The sequence below is a fragment of the Psammomys obesus genome, unplaced genomic scaffold (genome assembly GCF_907164565.1).
Source record: "Psammomys obesus unplaced genomic scaffold, mPsaObe1.curated_primary_1811, whole genome shotgun sequence".
Lineage (NCBI taxonomy): Eukaryota > Metazoa > Chordata > Mammalia > Rodentia > Muridae > Psammomys > Psammomys obesus.
In genome coordinates, this window is record NW_026592510.1 from 12,184,672 (window position 1) to 12,209,691 (window position 25,020).

At 43.8% G+C, this 25,020-nt stretch overlaps 1 protein-coding gene across 2 annotated transcripts in view; it reads right to left on the reverse strand.

Moving 5' to 3' along the window:
- Dock8 (dedicator of cytokinesis 8) overlaps nucleotides 1–25,020 on the reverse strand; it is a 160,335-nt gene that overhangs the window by 96,982 nt on the left and 38,333 nt on the right. For both annotated transcript variants that reach the window (XM_055613824.1, XM_055613823.1), the window contains exons 7-13: nucleotides 20,282–20,348; nucleotides 17,460–17,609; nucleotides 13,287–13,367; nucleotides 12,119–12,278; nucleotides 10,189–10,325; nucleotides 9,295–9,388; nucleotides 8,017–8,179 (exon numbers count right to left, since the gene is read on the reverse strand). In XM_055613824.1, the coding sequence (XP_055469799.1) occupies nucleotides 8,017–8,179; nucleotides 9,295–9,388; nucleotides 10,189–10,325; nucleotides 12,119–12,278; nucleotides 13,287–13,367; nucleotides 17,460–17,609; nucleotides 20,282–20,348 (852 nt within the window). The remainder of the gene's footprint in view (nucleotides 1–8,016; nucleotides 8,180–9,294; nucleotides 9,389–10,188; nucleotides 10,326–12,118; nucleotides 12,279–13,286; nucleotides 13,368–17,459; nucleotides 17,610–20,281; nucleotides 20,349–25,020) is intronic.

A 25,020-nucleotide genomic window follows, 5' to 3' on the forward strand; every position in this document is an offset into this window, starting at 1 on the left:
GAAGAGTGGATGAATGTTGACCTTGGGGTACCTCAGTAAAGTAGATAGGCAAGTTGACACTAAGGATGAAAACACACAGGAATAGAAGGTCCCCCTCCCCCATCAGCAAAAGAAGAAACTGGGAAGAGAAGGCTAATCCATCAGAGGAGAATTAGCCCAGGTGAAGGCCAGTTTTAAAACAAGAGTGCATATTGTAACCTCATTTACTGAGGAGGAAGAGGCAGGAGGATCATGTTAGCCCAGAAGTCTGGAGCCAGCCTGAGCAAACTAGTGAGACGCTGTCGGGAAACAACACTGATGACAACAGCTAACAAAATCACACACACAAAAAAGATGGCCTCCTGGATTTTAGGGTGTTCCCTCCATTCATCACAGTGAACTACAAGCTTGAATTTGCCTCCATTTAATCATGTCTCCATATCTTTCACCCTCATAAGCCTTGACCCGAAGCTAAATGAAAAGAGGGTATCTTGTGAACCTCTTGCTCAGGTCTATAAATAGGACCTATAGGGGTAAAAATAGCATTTGTCACCATTAAATAGCAAGACTTTAAGTTAGAACAGTCCTATGGGAGTGGTGTGGCAGAAGCAGATGAGCATACAACAAGGAGAACATCCAGAGCCATGAACTGTAGAACCAATGGCCATGCACACAGCAGCTCTTCACACACCATTCCTCACAGACCCACCAGCACATCAGGTAATCCTCCACTCTGCTTCAGCTTCCTACCCCAGGGAGACTTCGTACAAGAATAAGTTTGTACAGTGAACCACTGCCCTAAAGGAGACTTCACCCTGTGTGTCATGGGAGGCATGCCTTGACCCCTTCCCATGCCACTACCCCCCCCCAAAAAAAAAGAAAAAAAGTGCTAAATGCCAAAAGAAGGCAGAGCTGGGGGTGAGACTAAAACCCTGTGCAGAAAATAACAAAGCTCTTGGGGCACTGGGGTGGTTCTCACTTTTTCTTGGTCTTGCTTTTAAAAGGTGAATGATAAAATGTGTGGTCTTCTGTAACAAAACTGTTACCTGCTTTGTAATGAAAAAGGCCGCTGCTTGCCTGAGTCCAGAAGTGAGAGAATTGTGCCCTCAAGTGGCTGAATGGTGTACTAACCATAGCTTAGGAATAAAATAAGATACAAGGCTGTATAAGTAACCTTTTGTCATTGGGTCACTTCTGATTTTTTTTTCCCATTGTTAGAAAAAAAGAGCATTGCTGAGTTTGAGAGCAAAACATCAGGATGTGGGCTCAGTGTCCCTGATTTGCAACTAAGCCTGAGTTGGTTCTAGAGCTAGGAATCATTTTGTTTCCACTCCTTGGCTCTTTCAAATGGCTTGATTTTTTTCCCCCACTGCTCATCCGAAGTAAATGGTTTATTAGTAAACTTCAGCTTACTACGTTGCTAAACCTAGTAAAACAAATGCCTGAGCTTTCTCTCTTAAGGCAGAGTTCTTTAAAACACTTCTTCAAAGGATGAAAAGCAAAACAAGCAAACAAACCAAAACCAAAACCAAAACCAAAAAAACCTGTCCAGTAAATAGACATGCATGAAGTGTGCATGTTAAGACATTCCATTATAACATAACTATAAATAAAGCAAAAGGATCACCAGCACAAGATTAAATAAGTCAAGACAATGCATATGAGATTGCATACAGCTCTGAAAAAGCAAGGGAGAGTTCTGTATATTCAGAAAGGGGCTCTGCACACCAGGGAGGAGGAGCAGAGGGTGAGGGTTCTGCTCTTTCATGTGTGATGGGACACATGCATAGATGTGCGATTCACACCTACAAGGAAGCACAAGAAAATGGCTGCCTCTGATGGTCCAAAATAGGCCTGAGGTATGAAGCACACACTCTTCATCTGTTTTGTTCACTATTGTTTCTTTGGTAAATATATACACTTGGCAATTGTGCTGAAGTGAGCACACAGGCAGGTGGGAGGCATCCCTTCCTCAAGACCATCATCTTTCTGTGATGAGTGCGCTGCTGGGCTGGAGACTCTACTTGCTCTTTGACAAATGTACTCGACTGCATTTGTCAAAGAACACGTGTACGGTGGGACGGCTTCCCAAACCACGTGAAGGGGCAAGCCACTTTAAGTCACTACAGACCTTTGCATGACTCCTTGTAGCGGGGAACCTGAGAGTGGAAACAAAGAGTCAATCCACTTTTTAACCAAGGGCAGCTCCCGGGGCTCCTAAGGAGGGCCCTCCAGGGTGAGATTAGACACTGTGGTGTACCCACACTTCCCCTCATCACCGAAAAGATCCACCTTAGAAATAATGATAACTGCGTTTAAATTGGGAATTTATTTTATTGAAAACAAGCAAGTCCCATTCAAGGGCATGCCCTATGCCCCAATTCCTTCCAGAGTATATTGATTTCTTTCTTTCCTAAGAATTCTAGTCATTAAACCCTAGCCCTCCATCCATCCTGAGCTTTTCTGTTCTCCACTACTCTGCAAGCCCACGGTATCCATTAAGACTTCACAGGAGTATTTGAGGCACCTCCTTGTTAGGCCAGATCAGACATTCTGGTCTGAGAACACACAGCTGAATAGGAGGAGGCCTGGAAGCAGCTAATTATCCATCAAAGAAATTGTGTTCCGACTGATGGGCTTGTTCTCAGCAAGCACAGCCCTCCAAAGCAGTCCAATAATTAGATAAACAAGACTTTGGAGGCTGGGCTGAGAAATGAAAATGCACTTTATGTGGCTTCCTTTAATGTAATCACTAGTTAAAAGGTCGGCACAGAGTTAACAAGCTCATTACGAGCTCCACACCTGTGATCTCTGCATGCACCCCCATGGCAGCCACAGGGTAAGATACCCTTGAAGGCCCTGCCGGGACTAGGCCCCAACTCACAGTTTATATTCTGCTCCCACCACAAGGCAGCTGGTACCTCTATTGCCAGCTGTTGGGCATCAGGAAAAATAAGCCGGGAGTTGATGCCAATGCATTCTTAGGCAAACAGCTAGTCTTAAAAAAAAAGAAAAGAAAAAAAAGAAAAAGAAATCTGGCTACAGAAACAGGAACACAAGCTCAGACCTGGATTTTTTTTGGGGGGGTGGGCAACCTTAGTTTCCCATTTTCAGAACTGCTATAATTCTCTCTTCTCAGAGCTACTTGCCTTGGTCAGTCTCAAAGGACACCTGTCTAGCACATCCCTTCACAGACATTGATACTTTGGGCCAAATCCATCCTTCCTGCCAGTACTGAGCACGTGGGACCAGAGTCTGATGTGGGAGACCCACTCACTTTTGGGAGTAGCACTTCTCAGTAGGTGAAGTGATCTCAACCATGCCAGCAAGTGTTTATTTTATGGATGCCCAATGCTTGGGAAGCCTGAGAAGTTATGCTGGGCCTTGGGGTCTTTCCTTATAGCAACTTGAGTATGGTATCGTCACCTGGGGGCAGTGTCCACGCAGGATGAAACTAGAATGGTAGAACACAGTGAGCTTGGCAGAAGACACTGCAGAGGCACAGCCGACAAAGGAGTTACTGAAGGAGGTGGGAGGAAGACAAGGCTGGGGGCTGACACAGCCATTAGCACCCTTCCCAGTCCTTCCCAGTAAGGCAGCACTGCAGTCTGGCGACAATGACTAATGTGACCTTAAACTTCTTGCTTTGTCCATGGAAGCACTCATTCTCTGGCACGCCAGATGCATTTATCCTCTGTAAGTTACAGCTGTACAAAGCTGTGATAAGTGGTAAGTTAAGCCACATATCACATTTGTGAGATTAAGTTTCAAAGCATTTATCTTTGAACTGATGTGATCTTCAGTGTCCATTTTCATGTATTTCATTTCCTTGGATTTTGTGGTGACTTGAATGAAAATGTCTCCCCTAAGCCGTATGCCTGAATGCTTGGTCTGCAGTTGGTAGAACTGTTTGGGAAGGATAAGGAGGTGTGGCCTTGTTGGAGTGGGTGTGTCACTGGGAGCAGGCTTTGAGGTTCCAAAAGCCCATTCCACTCCTACTTATTATCTGTTTCTCTTCCTCATGCTTTTGGATCAGATGTAAGCTCTCAGCACATGAAGGCCAGAGAAGAAACACTAAAATTTAACACTACAAGAAGTTAAGACAACATGCTTTCTAAATTCCTTGAAGTTTTCATGTAGAAGGATTCTGGGCAAAGTTTATTACATCTCTATTTCTACAAACACGCTGTTAAGACACAGTAGCCAAGAACCAAGAACAGGTCCCCCTTCACCAAACTGTGAAGAAGTGCCTTCCATCACTTCTGAGAGTGAAGACCTGCAATGGCCTTGACCATTCTATGACACAAACAAAGAACACCAGCTCCGTATTTGCAGGCCCGTTTCTTGGGACTCCATGCTGGGTACAGAGCAACCTGCCTAGACTTGTCCTCAATACTCCCACATTCTGAATGGCTCAGTGCGCGAATACATTCCAAATCCTGCAGTGATGTGATTAAAGGACAATGTCTACAGTAAATGACTCCTGCGGGTGATTAAATGCTGAGGGGCAGCTGGGTGGCTAGAGAATGCAAGTTTATTCCCATGTCACAAGCATCCCCTTCCAATTAAAGGATCAAGTTTCCGAAAAGATGGGGACAGTAAGCAAACATGGTCATGCCTTCATCTTCCTCCAGAAGTGGAGAATGGAACGATGTATCTCTATAAATGCTCTATAAATGCTGGAAAGAAACTAAGGCTGTCTTTGTGTCTAAGAAAATGAGGAGTTGTTTCAGGAAGGATGAAGCTGGGGGACCTGTGTGTCTCATAAACGCCAGAAGGAAGAGCTCCATTTCTTATTGTGTGGCACCTGAGTGTATTTCTCCTGGCAACTTTTCTTAGTTCACCAGACCCTTCCAGGCCTCATGCCAGTGAGCTTGTCAGATACATGTGTGATGGGGACAGGTGAACTCTGCACCTGTGAGTGAGGAGGAACTGGAGTGGTAGGAGCTCTCACGCACTGTTAGGAAGATAGTCATTCAGTTTCGGGGGGGAAAGCAGCGACATGATGTAGCTAACAAATATCACCTGTAACCCAGAAATTTCACTTTTAGGCATAAGTCCTAGGGAAACTTTCACAAACATTCACAGAGAGACAAGACAAAATCTGTCACTTGGCAGGACTAGTGAAAAACACAAATGTTGAGGTTAGCTGCAATGGCTCAGTGGCTGCTCTTCCAGACAACCCGGGTTCAATTCCTAGTACCCACACGGCAGCTCCCAACCCCCTGTCACTCTAATCTGGGGGACCTGACCTCTTCTGGACTTCATGGTGACAGACATACATGCAGGCAAGATACCCATACACATAAATTATAAATAGATCAATTTAAAAGGAAAACCACAAATGTCAGACTGGGGAGATAGCTTACTCAAAGAGCTGGCTCATAGGCTAAGTGCTTGCCATGCAAGCTTGAAAACCTGGGCTTGATGCCCTCTTCTCCACCATGTAAAAACCAAAGCATGGCATCATTAGTTCACAATCCCAACCGCGGGAATGTAGAATGTACAGAACCACTGAGAAGACAGTCTAGTGTAATTTGTGAGCCCAGGTCCCAATGAGAGACCCTGTCTCAATAAACAAGGTAGGTAGTTCCCAAAGCTGACCTCTGGCCTACACACACACACACACACACACACACACACACACACACACACACACACCACACAGAAACCCACAAATAGTTAACAAAAGGCAAGTAAAGAAAAACACAATGTTTACCAATAGTGAACTGGATAATAAAATATGACCTCTTTAGACAAAGGAATGGTATATAACAAGAAAACTAATTTATGCACATCAGTACATAAATCAGTACTGATGTTAAAAAATACAAGCTGTTCAGAAGTTCCCACTGGTTAAACTCATGATAACATGACTAATTCAAGAGAAACAAGCAGTTTAGCATAATGCATCAAGTTAACAAAATGTATGAACTGGGACCGGGAGCTGTCTCAGCAGTTTAGAGCACTAGCTGCTCTTGCAGAAGACCTGGGTTCGATTCCCAGGACCGACATGGCAGCTTACAACCATCTATAACTACAATTCTAGGGATCCAGCGCCTTCTTCAGGGCCAGGCATGCACACATATGTATGTTCACGCAATCAAAGTATTCAAAACTACACAGTAAGATAAATAAATCTAAATTTTGAAACGTATGAATTTGTAGTAATACTGAAAAGAGGAAAGAAAAAATACTATTCCATGAAGAAACCAAAGTACATAATACATAGACTGTGAGGCCCAAAAAACATAACAGCAGCAATATGCACAGGTACGAGTGTGTGTGTGTGCGTGTGTATACAGAACCAGACACATGAAGGAGGGTACACATAAGTTCATGGCAGTAGTTGCCGAGCAGAGCTGTGGTGTGCATCTGAAATGTCTCTCACAAGCTCATGTGTTTGAACACATAGTTCCCCGCAGGTGGTACTGTTTTGGAAGGCTATGATCTTTAGTGGGTGGAACATCTCCAGAGAAAGTGGGTCACTGGAAACCAGCCTTGATCTGTCTCCTTTCCACTTGGCCATGCTGTGAGGAGGTGATGAGGAGACCAGCTGTACAGCCCTCCACCACGGAGCCACCTGCCACCATGTCTTCCCTTCTTAAATGGGCTGTATCCCTCAAACTGTGAGTCAACAGAGATCCTTCCCTTCTTCCTTCAGCTGCTGCTTGTCAAGTGTTTGGTCTCAGCAACAAGGAGAGGAAGCACCCCAGGCAGCAGGACTCAACATGGGGTAAGGGTGACTTCGTGAGAACAGTAAGACCTGACTGGATACTTTAGGATAGGAAAACGCAAACCCCACAAAATGTCACTGATGGGCGGTGGGGGGAGGGGAAGATGCCTGGTTCAGCACTTTCTCCTATTTCAGAAGCAGAAAGCCTCTCAAAATAACAAGAGCACATGAGCAACAACGCTTTGGATAGATGTGCACTGTCAAATGCCCCTTCGAGTTCCCTGAAAGGGTCAGGGGCATGAGGCCACTTGGAGAACAGAGCAACCTCACCCTCAGTCCTATGGTATCTCATTCTTTGCCACCCAACATGTTAGCTATGTCACTCACACTTACTTGAAGGTGAGTTAAGATAGATTTTTTTTTTTTTCAAGACAGTTTCTCTGTGTAGCCTTGGCAGTCCTTGACTCGCACTGTAGACCAGCCAGGCCTTGAACTCACAGAGATCCACCTGCCTCTGCCTCCCCAAGTGCCAGGATTACAGGTGTGCACCACCACGCCTGGGCATAAGATGGAATTTTTATTTCCTTTATTGTATTAGCTTAAGAAATACGAGCTAGGCTGGAGAGATGGCTCAGAGGTTAAGAGCACAGGCTGCTCATCCAAAGGTCCTGAGTTCAATTCCCAGCAACCACATAGTGGTTCCCAACCATCTATAATGAGATCTGGTGCCCTCTTCTACCCTGCAAACACACATGGAGGCAGAACACTGTACATATAATAAATAAATAAGTAAATCTTAAAAAAAAGAAACACAAGCTAAAATATTGAAGAACTACACTCAGCATCTGAGAATACTTCTGTCACTGAAGTATGTTCCTGGACAGAGCTGGGGTTTCGGCTGAGAACCTGTGTTTTTCTTTGTATTGTTTGCCTATAATACAGACTGGCCTGGAGCTCACCATGAAACCCAAGCTGTCCTCCAATTTGCAAAACTCCTGCTTTAGGCTCCTGAGTACTAGAATTAGGCACATGGCACCATGCCTATGTAAAACTTCCAGACAACTGTAACATTTCACTCATATTCCTTTTCTTTAAGGTCCTTCTGCATGGAAGAAAGCCAGGGTGATAGGTCTGCTTTTCTTTTTTTCTTTTTTTTCCCATTTCTAGTGGGAATACACCCAGTAAAATCTATTACAATTACGACTGAAAAAAAAAGTATCCTTGTTGGAAGGGAGAGTTGGGCAAAGCGTCTGCAGACATGACCTCAGAGTCCTCTGGAGTTCTAAGCCCACGTTTAGTTTCCACACAAGCTCAAGAAACGGGAGGAGAGATAGATGAGAGCAAGAGCCCACATTCCTCACCTGTACACAGTGTGAGGGACATACACCTCCCGGATCGGAAATTCCAAAATCTCCTTGTGCGGACGAGTCCGATTTTCAGGAAAAGGTTTGACTGGCAGCATCTCCGGTGTCAGGCAGCAGTTCATCACGTCAGGAGCTGGGGCTATCTCCAGCCTAAGTAAGCCTAGAGCAAGCCACAGGGGGATTTTCTTTACTGAAATCTGTCGTGTCAGGAAGGAGCCCAGGATTGCTGTGATGGGTTTCTTTCATGAGAACAAGGATAGGCTGTGGGAGTGTATGGATTTTTGAGTTCCCAGATAATGTCCTATAACTTGAGAAAAGGCCCGTCATAAGCTTTGAGATTAGCTTTTATAAAATGGAAGTAAGGAATTAGAAAATGAATAGGAATGGACTAGAAGGTCAACCACACCACAGCTATGTGAAGTTAAAAAAAAAATCTTCTGGTATTGGTAGTGGCTTGGGGTTGAGTTCTCAGGCAGAGAAGTACAGAAATATCATATGCTCTATAGAAATAGCACTGTGGGTTGTTGCTTGAGGATAAGGGGTGTATCTTCATTGGGTAAGACTTCCAGCTCTCTCTTTAAATATTAGACTTCCATATATTTTGTGTGATAAAAGGGCTGCTCATCTGTTCAAAGGATTATTAGATTATCTGAGAGGCAAATCTAAAGAACACTCTTTGTAGAATACAGCCTTTATGAATGAGAAAACATTAATAGATTTGTCAAAAAATGTACAGCAATTTAGATTCTTAACACCAAATGCAAAAATCCACATCGCCTTTGGCAGTTTTATAAAGTATTCAACAAAAACCATCAATCACAAATGGTTTGGGCACAGTTCAAGAGTGTCATAGCTAGCTTCTGTTGACAAGTTGACACAAACATAGAGGCACCTGGGAAGTGGGAACCTCAACTGAAGAATTGCCAGGATCAGACTGGCCTATGGCCATGTCTGTGGGGGGCATTTTCTTGGTTGCGAATTAGTGTGGGAGGGCACAGCCCATCGAGGGTGGCAACACCCTTAGGCAGGTGGGCCTGGGCTGTAGAAGAAAGGCAGGGGAACATGATCCTGAAGCAAGCCAGTGAGCAGCATTCTTCCACAGTCTCTGCTTCAGTTCCTTTTGAGCTCCTACCTTGGCTCCCCTTAACAATGGACTACAGTGTGGAAGAGTTAGCCGAGCAAGCCCTTTTCTCCTCCCAGCCGCCTATGATCAGTGTTGTACCACAGCAACAGGAGCAAACTGGAGCCAAGATGCTAAAGAGAAGCCAAGCGCACCTGGGATGGATTTGACTCTCCGCTGCAGGGATGAAGATCTCTTGTAGTCAGCTAAAAACTTGAACAAGTCTTCATCACTAAGGCGATCTCCTTCCTGCGAAGAGGTGCTTAGGGTTAAAGGGAGGAACTGCCGACAGACTCCAGGACTTGGAACCAGCTATTTCTAGGATTCTCCCCTGAAAGTCATTTTTAAATTATTTTTGTTTATTCTTTTTCTCTTTGTTTCCCCCCCGTCCCTCCTCTTTCCTTCTTTGTTCTTCCTCCCTCCCTTCTTCCTTCATTCTTTCCTCTTTCCTGAGATATATGTTCCCACTAGATAGATCAGCCCAACTTCAAATTTACAATCCTCTCCTGAGGGCCACCATACTTGGCCTGTCTGTTTTGTTCTAACAAGTCTTTCACAGACGTGAGTGTGACGGACAACTCTGAAATCACTTAGTTCAAACACCACTACCCTGTTCTCTCATCTGAATTGCTGCAGGCAGAGAAACTGCCTCTTTCCTAGGCAGCTGTCTGACCTTGAGGAACCAACATCACAAGCTTTGCCTTGTAACGTTAACTGGAACTCCTTTAGGTCCCTGAAAGAATGCTGAACAAGCTCACTTCTTCAGAGATAAGAAGGTGAGAAAAGCATCTCTCCTTCCGATGTCATTCATTGTCTTCCCCTTCGGCTCGAATAAGGAAGGCAGGTGCAAGCCCCACCCTCTACACGCCCACCGTGGGACAGATGCCCGGCCAGGGACACACCTGTATGTACTCTAGTCCTTGTAACAAGCCAGCTGAACAGAGGACACTAATTATGTTCTCTGATCACCACAAGACACTACTCCTTTGGACTCTAGCACCCTCACCAATCCAAGACAAATTTGGCTGCACTGTAATACAAATGGATACCTGCTTGAAGAAGATGTTAGTGGCCAGGGTGGTGGCTTTGAAGCTGGATCCAACTCCATTTTCCTCCAAGGAGAGGGTTCGCTCAGAAGGCCTCCTGGACTGGGACAAACTTCTCCGCTCGCCCACAGGGTTTCTCCCTTTACGGAAAACAACTGTCATTCTAACATGTTGGAAGACATGGCAGTTATTGTTGAACCCAGCCATCTTTGTGAAAGCCCCTCCATGGGGCTCAACCTTTCTTAATCACCCAACCGAAGCCCCTAATATTCTTACTAGAGCGGACAGGACCCTAGTGGCTATAAGTCCTTCCTGCTGGAGAACAAAGCTGGCTGTCATCCTGCAAGGGTCTGGAGCTCAACCCACACAGGGCTGCTGTTGAGTCTGCCCAGTGTTTGCTTTGCTTTTACACTTGCATTCTCCCAGGAGAGCACACACTCACACATCTCTGAAGGCACTGGGGACTCAAACCAGCTTGTGCACATTCTGAATTCAGTTTGTCTCTGTTCTGGAGTGGATCAAGCAACAGAAGTGCTTTGGCTGACCTTTTCAATTGAAACTAGACAGAGCCAAGGCTCTCAAACTATTTCTTGCTCATTTCTAGAACCAGGTTGAAACCTGTGTCTTTTATTCTGCAAAGCCTGGGGGGATCTGTTGTGAATAGTCCATTGCCTAGAATGCATGGCTCTTCAATGTTCCATTATGACTAATTCTCACAGTGATGTACCAGCTATCATTGGTAACCTAAACTTCACGTAACGCGCTGGGTCTCTGATTACTTCTTAGGAAATCAGCTTCGGTGATCAAGTTAACCTATCCCTGAATTAGACCTAACTAACATCTTGGCAAGCACTCTGCCTGAATTACGTGGGCTTGCCCGCCTTCTGAGCTCTCCCACACTTTGTAATAAGTCAATAAATAGAACAGCCGTCTTAGAAAAACTGATGCCAAGGTCAGAAGGGATGAGGTTTACTGAAGAATGTAGCTCTGTCTGGTGATTATGCAACAGTAACTCCAGGAGAGCAGCAACAGTATTAACCATGCTGGCCTCCACTCCCTGCAAAGGCAACGTTTCAGAACTGGCAGGACCAAGGAATATGTGAAACCTCCAAAGGTAGACTTCAAATGTTTGCTGAATACAAAGGTGTGTAGGAAAACACAAACTCTGCCACAGGTGGTGGCTGTGGGTCTAATTGAAAACTAAAATCACTTGGACATGGCCACCCTTAAATGTAGAAATAACTGGTTTTGGAGAGGTGATGAAAAGAGAAGTCTGTGAAATAAGTTAGAACAGTAACTTATTACAATAAGTAACTACTGGTTAATTTTGGTACCCATTCTCCTTGCAGTTGGCAAAATAAACTTTAGGAGACCAGAACTTTTGCTGAGAAATCTGAGTTTTGCTTTTCGGAGCTTTGAACAGTGCCCATTCTTCTGTGTAGGAGCCAAGCACAGTGTCTCGCCTGTGCACTGTTTGTTCTTGCTTTCAAGTATTTTATTTTTTGAGATGGGATGGCTACTGAAAATTAACTTTTTAAAGCCTTAAAATTCCATCCAAAGTTCTTAGTGTAAAAATATGTAGCTGGGTGTGGTGGCACACACATTTAATTACAGCATTTGGGGGGCAGAGGCAGACGGCTCTCTGTGAGTTCGAGACCAGCCTGGTCTACAAGATGAGTTTCAGGAGAGCCAGGGCTACACAGAGAAACCCTGTCTCAAAAACCCAAACCCCCCCCTCTTCCCCCCCTCTGCTCACAAGAATTGATTAGGGGGTCACAGATTAAACACATGCAGTTTTGTATTTTATCTAAGATCTTCCTCTCACCTACCACTCCATACCCTCTTGTTCTCCCGAGTCCTTACTAATGAGCAGAAAACCGCAAAGCTGGCGTATGGGAAGCCCTCTACTTCCCATCACAGATGGAGATCTTACCAACCCCAGGCTCCACATCAGCGCTCTCCCTTTCAAGGGTGGAGACGTTGAAGAAGCTTGCTAAGCTAATGGGAGCCCAGGCAAAGGGCATCCGGTATTTCCCCAAGCGTTGGCAGAAGGATTCAGCTTGAAGTTTTAGTTTTTCAACCTTTTCTTTACTCTGGAGAAAGATGGTCAGAGACAAGATGAAACAAAAACACATTAGCACCAAGTCAACTGCCTGGCATGGGGACAACAGCAACTATACTGACTGGGGGACAGTGAGTCAACAGGAAAGCAACAGCTTAGGCTGGAAGTCTGGCTGATAAGGAAACAGAAGGAAGGCATTTAAGAGGACATCAATCAATTCGCAGATGACATTTTCTGCTATGAGGACATGCCCTAGGCTTGTTAAAGCAGCCAACATGCAAACACGTTGTTTACCTAGATAACTTTGATTCTCCTGATAAAAATCTGGAAAGAAATGCTAGTATATGTCATCTGTCAAAGTCCAAAGAGTACCTACTTTGAAAAGGTGCTTTGAAATTCTAAAAAGATCCTTAAATATTCCTAACAATATCAACGATTGTTGACAACTCTTCCAAGGAGATCTTCCTAAATCCATACTAATAATTTTAAAACACGACTATCTATATTTACTTAGTTTAATCAATTTTATTAGAAGTTTACCAGACCAATTCCAAAAAGGCCCACATTTTAAAAACCATACCGGTAACTTTTGCAAATTGTCACTGAGAAAAGTCTTATTCATGGCTTAGGACTTACAGTGTGCTAACTTATGATGAGCAGAAGCTGCAGCTGGTCCCCAGCTACCAATACTGCATATGACCATACCCTGTGCTGCTGAGGAAAACCAACAGAGTTCTTTCCCTCTTCTGCTTATGGGGGGCCTTGGCAGCCCTCCCTGTCTGTGTGCAGCTGGAGCCTCAGAGCCAAGGCAGCAGGTGTGGCTTGGTCTGAGCCAGAGTTCACAGCGGCGCGTGGCATCATTGGGGTATTCAGTCATGTCCTTCTTTTAAAAGTTATTGTCAGTAATGGTTTCTCTTTCCTCTTTCACGAAAATACAAGTTACCATGTTTCAAAATGGGAAATATGATTGTTTAACTCCACTGACTGTTCTTGGAAATTAGTTCATCCTAAGATGTCTCCAGTACTTAAGTGACTGTACCTTTCCACCATCGCTTTCTTTGATGACCATGTAGGGTTCTGCACAGTCTGCAATCTCTCCCTGCTGAAGGACTTTTTCAATCTACCAACAAAAATAACATTAAAAAAAAGTGAGTGGGTTGTACTCCTATAATGAGATCTATGCAACCATAAAAATCACATTTAATGGCAATATTTGATTAAGTAAGGTGTTCATTACATATGTTCTCTGATTTAAAGATACAGTGTAGAGCCAGGCAATGGTGGTGCAAGCCTCTGATCCCAGCACCAGGAGGCAGAGGCAGGTGGATCTTTAAGTTTGAGGCCAGCCTAGTCTACAATGTGAGTTCCAAGACAGCAAAAGCTACACACAGAGAAACCTAACAAAAAACCCATATATACATCTATGTATATATACATATACACATATATATGTATCCACACATAACACACACACACACAAAGTATGGAGACCACCACAGAGTTTCAGAGGAGAAAGGCAGAAGGCATATTAAAAAGATGATAACAGCAAATGCTAACAGTGGTTTCTTTATATAATGGGATTATGTGTGTTTTTTACTTCCTTCCTATTGCTGATGAGAAGTTTCTATTTTAAAACAATAAACATGGGTTATATACATAATAAAAATGCAGTAAAAGTTATTTTATAAAACAAATCCCAGAAGACACATGTGGGAAGTGAAAAGCTCATTTTCTTTATTATTGCTTACAAAGTAAAAAAGAGATATGGTCTCTGTAAAAGTCAGGCTGGGAACTACAACCTTCCACAAAATGAATAACAGAACAGACTAAATCAACTGTAATTACGCTCCTGGCATTCCCTTTTAGGGCTGCTTCTCTCAATTTGACAGACTCAGAAAGAAATGCCTTGAGATTTGTGTCTTCTCAAACTGCTAATGAGTGCAGATTATCCATTGTGCTTCAAGTTAAGGAGTTGACAATCAATTGTCATAAATACGGGCACCATGTTTAAGGGGCAAAAAAGGGAAAAATTTGAAATGTCCTAATTTTTTTTTTTACTCAAAAATTTAAATGAACCTAAATGCTAAGACTTAGCCCCATTAGCCTGGGTCATTAGTTGAGGCTCTTGAAGAAGAAATCTGGTCAACATAGGTCATGGGCACACATTCTGAATAGGCGCCAAGTGAAGCAGAAAGGATTCAAATCCGAGTATTCTACTGATGGAGATGTGTTCAGTGGAGTGTCAAAGAAAGTGGGACAGAGCTGCTCAGTGGGCATCAACGTCAGGAGTAGTCCCAGCAGAAAGTGTCTTTTTACAAAAGAGGTTTAAAAGCTCATCCCATTTCCATCTTCCAACAGAATAAGAGAAGGCTGGCCCTGAGAGAGGAGGCACATGGGAAACATCGGTGCAACGGGCCTGAGCCAGAAACTGACCAGTGATCCTGCTCACCAGCATTCATTCCTTCACTCATTCATCATTCATTCAAAAAGTCTGCATCTGGTAGCTGCCGTGAAGAATAGCTGTGAACACAGTAAATGTGGCTCCTCGTCTTCCAGAGCTCACAATCCCGGCCCTGTAGAACAAACTGAAGACAGGCTAACTTTCACTAAATAAAAACTCGGTATTTAAAATAAACCTTGGGTAAAAGATTAAGACTCTTTCAGGGCCTGGATTGTAGCCCAGTGGCAGAGCACTTGCTTTTCATGTACAAGGCCACAGGAAAACAGGAAAAAAGGAAAGGGGGAGGGAAGGAAGGGAAGAAGGGGAAGGAAAGGAAGAAAAGAAGGAGAGAGAGAAGGGAGGAAGGAGAGGGGGAGGGAGGAAGGAATAGAGAGGGGAAGAAGAAAAGAGTTTGGGTAAGAATCTTTCAGTTGGGACTCTGTCTCAAGGAATGAACACGCCTTGGTTTTGTCTGAAACCCATGGCTCCTGAGGATCTAGAACCAAGAGAGTCTAAACCTGACAGGATCAGGAGTGGCTGTCCCCTTTGCTGCACTGGGGGGAGGGGTAGGGTGACTTTACGAAAAGAACTGCAGTCTGATATGAACCTCTTATGTATGGTCCTTCTTGGCTGATGTGTAAACACGTGTGGATAGAACACGTGAGTCCTCATAAGCATGGGCACTGGCAGAGGGGCATGTTAAGAAGAGCTGGGAGTTTTAAGGTTAAAAGGGGTACTTCTCAATGTACTCATTAAACCCAGAGAGGTAGGTTTAATGCCTAGCTTATCTATTTTTAAACTTTTTTTTTAAAGCTTGAGGTCCACCCCCACCCCCACTTTCCAGTCCTCACTTGTGGAACAAATCCTTTCGTCCTTTTGTGTAGTCAAGATCTTGAGGTAAAAATTAAGTCTGAAATAATACCTCAAAGTAATATACATGATAGACTGACTAGGTGACTTTCGCCTGGAATACATTTAAGATCTTGATACTCATCTTGAGAATAAAAATAAGAAAGTGAGAAGCCTTTTCTTTATCACATGACATTTACCTGTTGTCTAAATATTACAATACCACTTAATATGCATTTGAAGGAAAACAGCTACAACGATGATCTTATAATTAAGACAACTACATAGCAAACCAAGCTTGCTTTTCAGCATAGATCTAAATTTCCTAGTAATTCACTATTTTTTATTTTATGTGCATTGGTGTTTTGTATGTTTGAGTGAGGGTGTCAGATTTACTGGAACTGGAATTACAGACAGGTGTGAGGGGCTATGTGGGTGCTGGGAATGAACCCCGGTCCCTCTGGAAGAGCAGCCAGTGCTCTTAACTGCTGAGTCATCTCTCTAGCCCCTAAATTTCTTAATTATATCCAGACACCTTACAATGTGTTTGTTACTGTCAAATAAGAACACATTCACATTAAAAAAAAAAAATCTGAGAACGTGTAGTCAGTGGTATCAACAAATTATCACTGTTAGGTAATTACTGTAGGTTTGTACAAATGAAATACAGCTGGAAATAAAATTAGCTCTAGTGTGAGTTTGTTGGCTGCTCATTGAGAGAACTGTGTATTTAATGATGGGACTGTCAGAGCTGAAATTCAGCTTTACTCAAATTAAGCACCACAGGGGGAAGTACAGAGAGTTTACAACAGCAACAGATACATACTCTTAGAAAAGACTTATTTTATCATTTTATTTTTTTTCTTTCTTTTTTCAGGCCCTGGGGATGGAACCCAGGGCCTTGTACCTGCTAGGCTACTGAGATCCTTGAGGTTCGCTTTCTAGTCCTGGCCACCAATTTTAAACTTTCAGGTCCTTAAACAGGTCTCTGTAAGCTACAGTCACCTTTGTGAAATAATATAAAAGAAGCAACCTCCAAGGGGCTCAAGCTCTTTGGACCCTGTAAGCCACCACCGTCAGACCACATGGAAATCCAAGCCATGCATGGAACAGCTAGCTAAGTGGAAAATGCTCAGAACACAGAAGGCTGACTGTTCATGAGATCAGACACTTGGATTTACTTGTTTTGAACTATTTAAAATTTCTGCCTTAGGGAGTCAATAAGCACAATTATTTGGCTGGAGGTTGTTAAATACCCTATGTTTGCTATTAGGTTCACACTATCACTTTAATATGTCGGGAAAGGCTCTGGTCTTCTGACGTGGGCAGTCTCCAGTGAGGTGTAGTTCTATCTATAATGGCCCCACGGATTTCAACTATCACTAGACACTTAATCTGTGATAAAAGAGAAAGTGAAAGTTGGAAAGTGCAGCCACATCTCAAGTTGTGAGGCTGAATGGGGACACTGCCCTGTGGTTTCTAGAGAAAACCCGAACACTGCTAGTGTTTTGTCTGAGAGCTTTTGTCACCACGACAACCTCCCAGACAAGGACTGCTGAGGGCACTTTCCTCGGTTAGGAAGGTCCGGGCTTTATCTGTAGTTGTGACAACTCATGGATGTCAGTGTGATCACACCTACAGCACAGATGGGGAAACCAAGTCTCAGGAAGCTGGAGTCACAGCAGGCCACAGAGTTTCGGACTGCAAAGCCAGGACTGTGACCTATAGCCATAGGTCCCCCCAAACTCCCAACCCTTCTAGTGTTCCAACAGAAGTTCCTTGTAAGCGCAAGCGCTGCCGAAAAGGAGACAACCCGAACATCACAGAGGACACGCAAGCCTGTTGGTGGTTTCTGCCGGCTCTTCGCTGAGTAAGGTAACAACACAGACACCAGAACGTGCTGCTTAGGCTGTGTGCAATCACCTTGACAACCAGGTAGATGTCTGAGGACGGGTAGGTGACTGAGAACACTGCGGACCTGGCCAGACTCGATGGGTCAACCGAGGGCGTGTGAGCGCGCAGGAACCCTTTGAACTGGTCAGAGTTCAGGTCACAGTGGAAATTTTCTGAGATCTGTAAATGATCAGCAAAGGGAAAAATCAGTTAGAGCTGTGTATTCCTGGTCTAAAAGTGCTACAAGAGTTGAAAAGTCACAGGGAAAACTGGCTAACGAGTATAACAGTGGATATGGTGTATGGCTAGTGGCTGCTGAAAAGTCTAATATTTTCTTTTATACAATCTCTACATAGTTTGGAGCCATTTGAGAAACATTTAATTTTTTATTAACTCACCGGTATTCCCTGGCTATCAGTGAAATTCACTGGAGAAGACAGGGATACAACCTCTGCCAGGTTTACAATCAAGGTGAAGGAAAAGCTGACACACGACAACTAGAGTAAAAGCAAATCAAGCCACTACACTCAAGCACAGAGGCAGCACTGAGGCCCTAGGAAGCAGGAGATTATTGGGGTAGAGAGGAAAACTATTTATGGAGAAGACACAAGGGACAGATGAGCAAATCTCACAGGAGGAGAAGGCATGGAGGGCAGAGAGAAAAGCACAGACAATAATCTCAAGGCTGGAAGGCCTGGACTGAGCCTAGGGAGCAGTGAGCAGTCCAGTTTGACTCTGCATCAGAGAGGGAGGGAAGAAGGATGAGAGTGCTCCTGAGGCAAGCCTGGCATGCACGCCAGAGATGTTCCCCATGGGCAGGGAGGCACAGGGAATGCAGATCCGCTAAGCATCCTGAGCAGGGCATGCTCAGTACTCTCAGGCTTTCTCAGTCAAGCCCCTTGCTTGCTGAAGAGTGGGTTAGTTTTGACCTCTCACACGTACAGTTAGGGGTGATCATGTGACTAGCTTTTCTCCAGTGAATGGGGAGCAGAAGTGATACAACAAATCTCCAGGCCGCCTCATCATCATCCCAGGAATTTCATATTGCGGACAGCAGTGGCCGTAAGAGGAGTGACTGAGGAGAGCATATACTGAGGAAAGAGGAGCTCCTGGCAGCCGGGGTTTCTGAATGACAGAGCTGGACAGGGCCTGTCACTCACCCCTTACCACCTTGAACTATTAAGAAAAAAAGATGAGGACCTCTTATTATGTAGGTGGTTTAAAAACTGTGGTCCCCTAAAAAGTGGCTTCAGCACCATCAAAAAACCCATTAGAAATGAAAATTCTCAGGCCCCATTCAGACTTATGGGGACAGAAACCTGGTGAAGGCCCTTAGACCCCATGTTTGACCATGTATTCCAGATGAATTCTGCGCATATAAAAGTCCGAGAACTGCTGGTGTTCATTTTGTTTATGTGCATGTATGTGTGGGAGTCTGTGCACACAGGTGCAGGCGGAAGCTGGGAAACAGTGTTGATGGGATCTTTTTCTCTCTCTCTCTCTCCCTCTAGCTAAAGTGGAAGCCAGAAACCTCCTTCCTGTTTCCACCTGCTTCACAGATGGGGCTACAAGCATGTGTGGGGATACCTGGCTTGTTATAAGTGCTAGAATCTGAACTCCAGGCTTCACGCCTGCTTAAGCCATCTCTCCAGCCCTGAGAACTACTGCCTATTTTTATTTTACATGTGTACGGGTGTTTTGTCTGAATATATGTCTGTGCACTATGTGCATGCAGTACCAACAAAGGCCAGAAGAGGGCACTGGATCACCTGGGACTGGAGTTACAGAGGTTTGTGAGCCACTGTGAGAGCTGTGAATTGAACTGGGGTCAATCAGTGGCTAAGAGCACTGGAAAGGAACCCAGTGGTGGATGTCTGTCCCTATCGCTTTCTGCTTTATTGCCTCAGAATAGGATCTTCACTGAACTGGAAGCTTGCAGGTTAAGCGAGACAGGCTGTCGGGCAAGCTCTTGGAATCAGCCAGCGTCTTCCCCTAAATGCTGGAGATACAGGAACATGCAGCAGTGCCTGGCTTTTTCTGTAGGTACTGGGGATTCAAACCCAGGTCGTCATGCTTGCGTGGTAAGAGCTCTTATCCTCTGAGTCATCTTCCCCAGCCCCACAATGGACCTATTTCACATTAAAACAAAAACTTCAGGAAAAGGCTTGCATAGCTGAACCTGTTAAAAACGACACATTATTTTGTATTACACATAACATCAAGTGCTATTTATTTCTTTTTCTATGCAACCAGCGGTGCCTCCAGCAGGCTTTAGATTCTTCCAAGAACACAAACGATAAATTTCCAGATTGGTATTTTTCAATCATGGCAAAGGAAGACAATCTGGGGCCATTAACGTTAATTTGCTCTCAGATCTGAGGTGCATGCTGGGCTCAGCAGGGAGCACCCGACACACAAGCATGGATGTCTGAGCCTGAGTCCCAGATGTACAGAAATGCTGGGTGGACACAGGGGCTAGTTGTGACTCCAGCATCTGAAAGGTGGACAGTGGGAATCTGCAGCAAGCTGGCTAGCCGCATGGGCCCATAAGGTCTGGGTCCAAGTGAATGACCCTGCATGTGCACTGTGCAGAGTGACCAAGGAAGACAGGACTCTCAACTTCGGGCCTCTACAAATGCGTATGTATATATATATATGTGTGTATGTGTGTGTGTGTGTGTGTGTGTGTGTGTACACCTGCAAATACATATATACTTACCTGTGCAGCACAATCTACGTGCACACACACACACACACACACACTTTCTTGCTACACAGAAGTGAGGCTGAAAACATGAACCACGGCCCAAATCATATGGAATGTGTGGGAGGGGTTGTTTTTGCTTTCATACCTTTTTCCTTTCTTTAACGTCGTAGAGGGCAATACTGGCAAACAAAGGCTCAATTTCAATCTCAAACCTATCAGAGAGAGAGAGAAAAAAAAATCAATACGGTTCTATCCTGGATAAGTTTGAATGTCCTAGAAGTGCATGGATATATAAAGATTGTTAAAATGTAAACATGAAATACAGAGATAACCCCACAAATATGAGAGACACACAGATACTAACAGGAAAATTATGAGAAGTTAATGGAAAATTCCAGATCATTTGAGGTCATGGCAGGTATTACATTCTCTTTAAAAAAGTTTGCTTAAAAAAATCAGAAGAGGGAGAAAACAGGGAAACGGACAGAAGCCCATCACAGAGGGCCTCTGGAAGACTCTATCCTGTAGGGTATCAAAGCAGATGCTGAGGCTTATAGCCAAACTTTGGGCAGACTGCAGGGAGTCTTATGAAAGAAGTAGGAAACAATAAAACCTGGAGAGGACAGGAGCTCCACAAGGAGAGCAACAGAACCAAAAAATCTAGGCACAGGGATCTTTTCTGAGACTGATACTCCAACCAAGGACCATTCATAGAGATAACCTAGAACCCATGCACAGATGTAGCCAATGGCAGTTCAGAGTCCAAGTGGGTTCCATAGTAATGGGAACAGGGACTGTCTCTGACATGAACTGATTGGCTTGCTCTTTGATCACCATCCTCTGAGTGGTGGTGGGGCGGGGAGCAGCCTTACCAAGCCACAGAGGAAGACAGTGCAGCCACTCCTGATGAGACCTAATAGCCTAGGATCAGAAGGAAGGGGAGGAAGACCTCCCCTATCAGTGCACTGGGGGAGGGGCATGGGTGTAAAAACAGGAGGGAAGGGTTGGAAGGGGAGAAGGGAGGAAGCTACAGGTGGCATACAAAGTGAATAAACTGTAATTAATAAAAATAAAAAAAATAAATGCTTGGTGGTGGTACAGCAAGAGAGTGAGGAGAATGAAATTTTGGTCTGATCCAAAACACTTCTTCACATGCACATCATGCTGCTCCTGCAGAGAACCCTAGTTTGATTCCCAGAACCAACAACAGGAAGTTCACAACTGCCTGTAATTCCAGCTCCAGGAGATCTGACACCCTCTTCTGGCCTCTGCAGGCACCTGGAATGGAATGCACGTATCTCCTCCCCAACACGTTGGTATACATAACTTAAAAATAAAAATAAAAATAAAAATAAATATAAAATAAATAAAAAGCTTCAAAGGTTTACTAGTCAATAAAACATTTTAGATGTTAACAAATAAATACTGCTTTTCTTCAGACTTATAGTAGGAAATTAAGAGGCTGACTCACCATGATGACAATGAGTGTGTGTCCTACCCTCAACTGCTGCTGAAGGCTGTGCACTTGAGGTAGATTGAGGACAGAAGAGGGAGGGGAGGGATTAAACATATGGCAAATACTTAGGTGCCCTGGCCTTGTTTGATTTACAATAAGGAGCTCTTGGGACCAGGGATTTATTTTAGGAGAAGATCACTTGTCTACCACACACAGACTCTAGGTTTGGTTCTGAACAAACACACACACACATGGGGGGGGGGAGAACAGATACCCCATCAAAACCAGAAACAGAAGCCTGTCATATTAACCCTGACTGCTGATTCCTCCTGAAATCGTAGGTTTGAAGAAAACATCCCCAAACTAATTCTTCCCCATGTTAGACATACATGTAAAATACAGGTGTACCTACTCATGGCATATGTGAGTAGGTACATATCTAAATGTCATATAGATCTTTATCAACAGAAAACATTTTTGGGCAGACAAAGGGGTTGGTCCACAGTATCATCTTCAGTGATGACATAATTTGGAACAATGATAGGTAGGCTCATGAACAAGGAGACAAACAGAACTGGGCTCTGCACCGTCAGTCACCACTTATTACTCTTTCCTGATTTTATTTTACCTGAAAATGAAGGAAAGAAAACTTCCCTTCCCCTTTTCCATGGATGTCTTAAGAATCATTATGCTAATGTACACAGCATATGTAGAAAACAATGCCTAACAGTAGCACACATACCATGGCAAAACCCACAACTATTGACAAAAGGATAAACTCATTGCATGTGTATAAAAATATCCTGTGGGCATATACAAAATGCTATATTATATGCATTATATTATAAGCACAAATAGTTTAGGATATGTTAAGTGAAATAAACCCATATTAAAAGGGCAAGTACTATATGATTCCACTTAAGGGAAGTATTTATATGGTCAAATGCAGAGACAGAAAGCAATGTAGTAGGTACCAAAAGATGGGGAGGAGGTGTGTTGAGGGGATCCTAAGTTTACTTTGGAAAGACAGAAACACCTAGAAATGAATGGTGGTGATGGCTGTACAACAATGTTCTTGTACTCCTCACTACTGCACGAAACATTAAAAATGGTGGATTTTGTTACATACACTTGTCACACACACACACACACACACATCACAAAAACAATTATCATTCTTTCTCGATTTTCACTTTTTGAGACAGGCATGTGCTATGTAGCTCAGGCTGGCCCTAGAACCTACTGTGATTCCCCTGCCTCTGCTTCTTCAGTGCTGAGATTACAGGCCAAGATTCTGGGCAGCAAATAGAACTTTGAGGCCTTTGCTGTGCTGAGGTTCACCATGTCTCCTGGCAGGGTCAGCCTGTATTCAGTCATGCATTTTCTTACATGCAAAGGGTCTGAGCACAGCTGTGTGGTAGTTAGATTGGTACTGAGTGTGAAACCCTTCGTAGTTCAAAGAAGAAAAGAATGAAGTCCCAATATGAACTCCTTTCCTCTTCACAGCAGGGTAATGCAGAGGTCACACTCCTGCTCTATGGGGAAGCTGGGTGCAGAGAAATGAAATAACCTGGCAAAGGAGACCAAGGTGGGAAGCTCCAGAGGCAGGCTGTGAGGCTACCTCTTTTAAGCAGAGGTCAAGGGCTTTTTCTTCCATTGCTTTCCCCGGTGGAGTCCTCAGACACTGGCTTTTGAGGCAAGCATGCATGAGTTCTGGGTCCACTTGGGACCTGCTGAAGCAGAAAACCTTTTGAGGGAGGGGGTGCCTATGGAAGGCCTCCCAAACGTCCATTAAGACCACTCCCTGGCTCGATTTAATATACTTTAAAGTCCGGATGCTAAAGAGAGTCCTCTGAGAGGAGATTAGTTTGTGCATGAGGGTATTAAATTTTAAACTAAAAGACTGCCCTCCTGAAATAAAAAACAGAAAGTATTTTTAGTCACTATTTTTTTTTTCTTGCTACTCACAATTTTCAGAATTGGTACCAGTGTAATTGTTTTTCTGTGTCCTCAAGGATTTATCTATTTCGCAAAAGCAAAGAAGAATGGTGATAGAGATGTAGACATTTTTAGAAATTTCCTAACTAATAAAATCTGTGGTATTATAAACAGAATCTCACATATCAACCCTAGTGGTAAAGTGTTTCTTCCAAACTGTTGTTAGTTTTAGTATTCATTATTTTCACATTCAAAGTTTCTAAAACTTCTTTCTTTTATCTAGTTTATAGTCAGGACAATTTCTTTGGCTTTTCTCTTCTCTCATGGATGTACAAATAATATGAATGCCATTTACATCACTTGAACAGGCTAAGGGTATATATACGACTATACATATCAGTTTCGTTTAATTTCTTCTTTAGGAGCTGGGAAAACATCACTAGAAACTGACTTGACAATTTTCACTAAAGAAACTCAAGTAACTCCATGTTTTCTAAAATAATTCATGTTTAGCTCAGAGGACATGTTTACCAACGTGTGAGAAGAGCTGCTGCGGCTTTATGTACTAGGAAAGTCTGGAAGGCCTGGTGACAATTAGCCTGGGGGAAAGTTCTTCTAGTTTCAAATGATAACCTCAATGCATCTAACAGCAGCCCAGTTGAATGGGGGTAAGTGTGGCCGACAGTGGTGCAGACTTTCTAAACAGAGGGAACAGCATCTTTCAGCCAGTCCTCTTGCTGATGGTTGACTTGCAAATACTAGAATTTGCCTTTCTGTGTCCTTTACTTAAAACAAGTGTGATTTATAGGCTGAATCAGTGTATAAGACAAGAGGCCCTGACACCCACTCCAAGGAACTGGCTAAAGGGAAAGGGGCTACAACAAAGCCAGCACAGGTCACTGCAAGAGTAGTGCTATTAGACTGTGTTGAAGGGCAGAACCAGGGGAGACCACATCAGAATCGCGGAAGGTTGGATCATCTGGTCTAATGACTTCATTTCTGAGAACGAACCCAAATGTCCAGAGAAGACGCCAGCGATGAAACAAAGCCCCAAATGCAGGATCTAAGTATCTAATCAGACACTAACAACTATGTAAGCGATCCTCACACTGACTATGAGGTAGACGGTCCCCCTATCAGCATGTGAAAAACTGCCCAGCTTACGTTCTCTCCTCAGCACGAAACCAGGGCCTTGCACATGCTAAGCACATTTTCCACCACTCAGGCACATCACCTATGTTTTCTAAAAGGTCTGTGACATGAAGAAGGAAAAAAGCTAATTCTTGAAAGTCTGCAGAGACAAAGAGTGGCTTGCAGGCACTCTGGGGAGCACACAGCAATGCACCGGGGGAGTGAAGAAAGTACTGACGTCTCTTATTTCCTTCTTTACACTTCCTCATTTATGTACATTTTATAGAGAAGATAGTATTTTAATATGGAATAGTGTGTGTGTGTGTGTGTGTGTGTGTGTGTGTGTGTGTGTGTGTGTG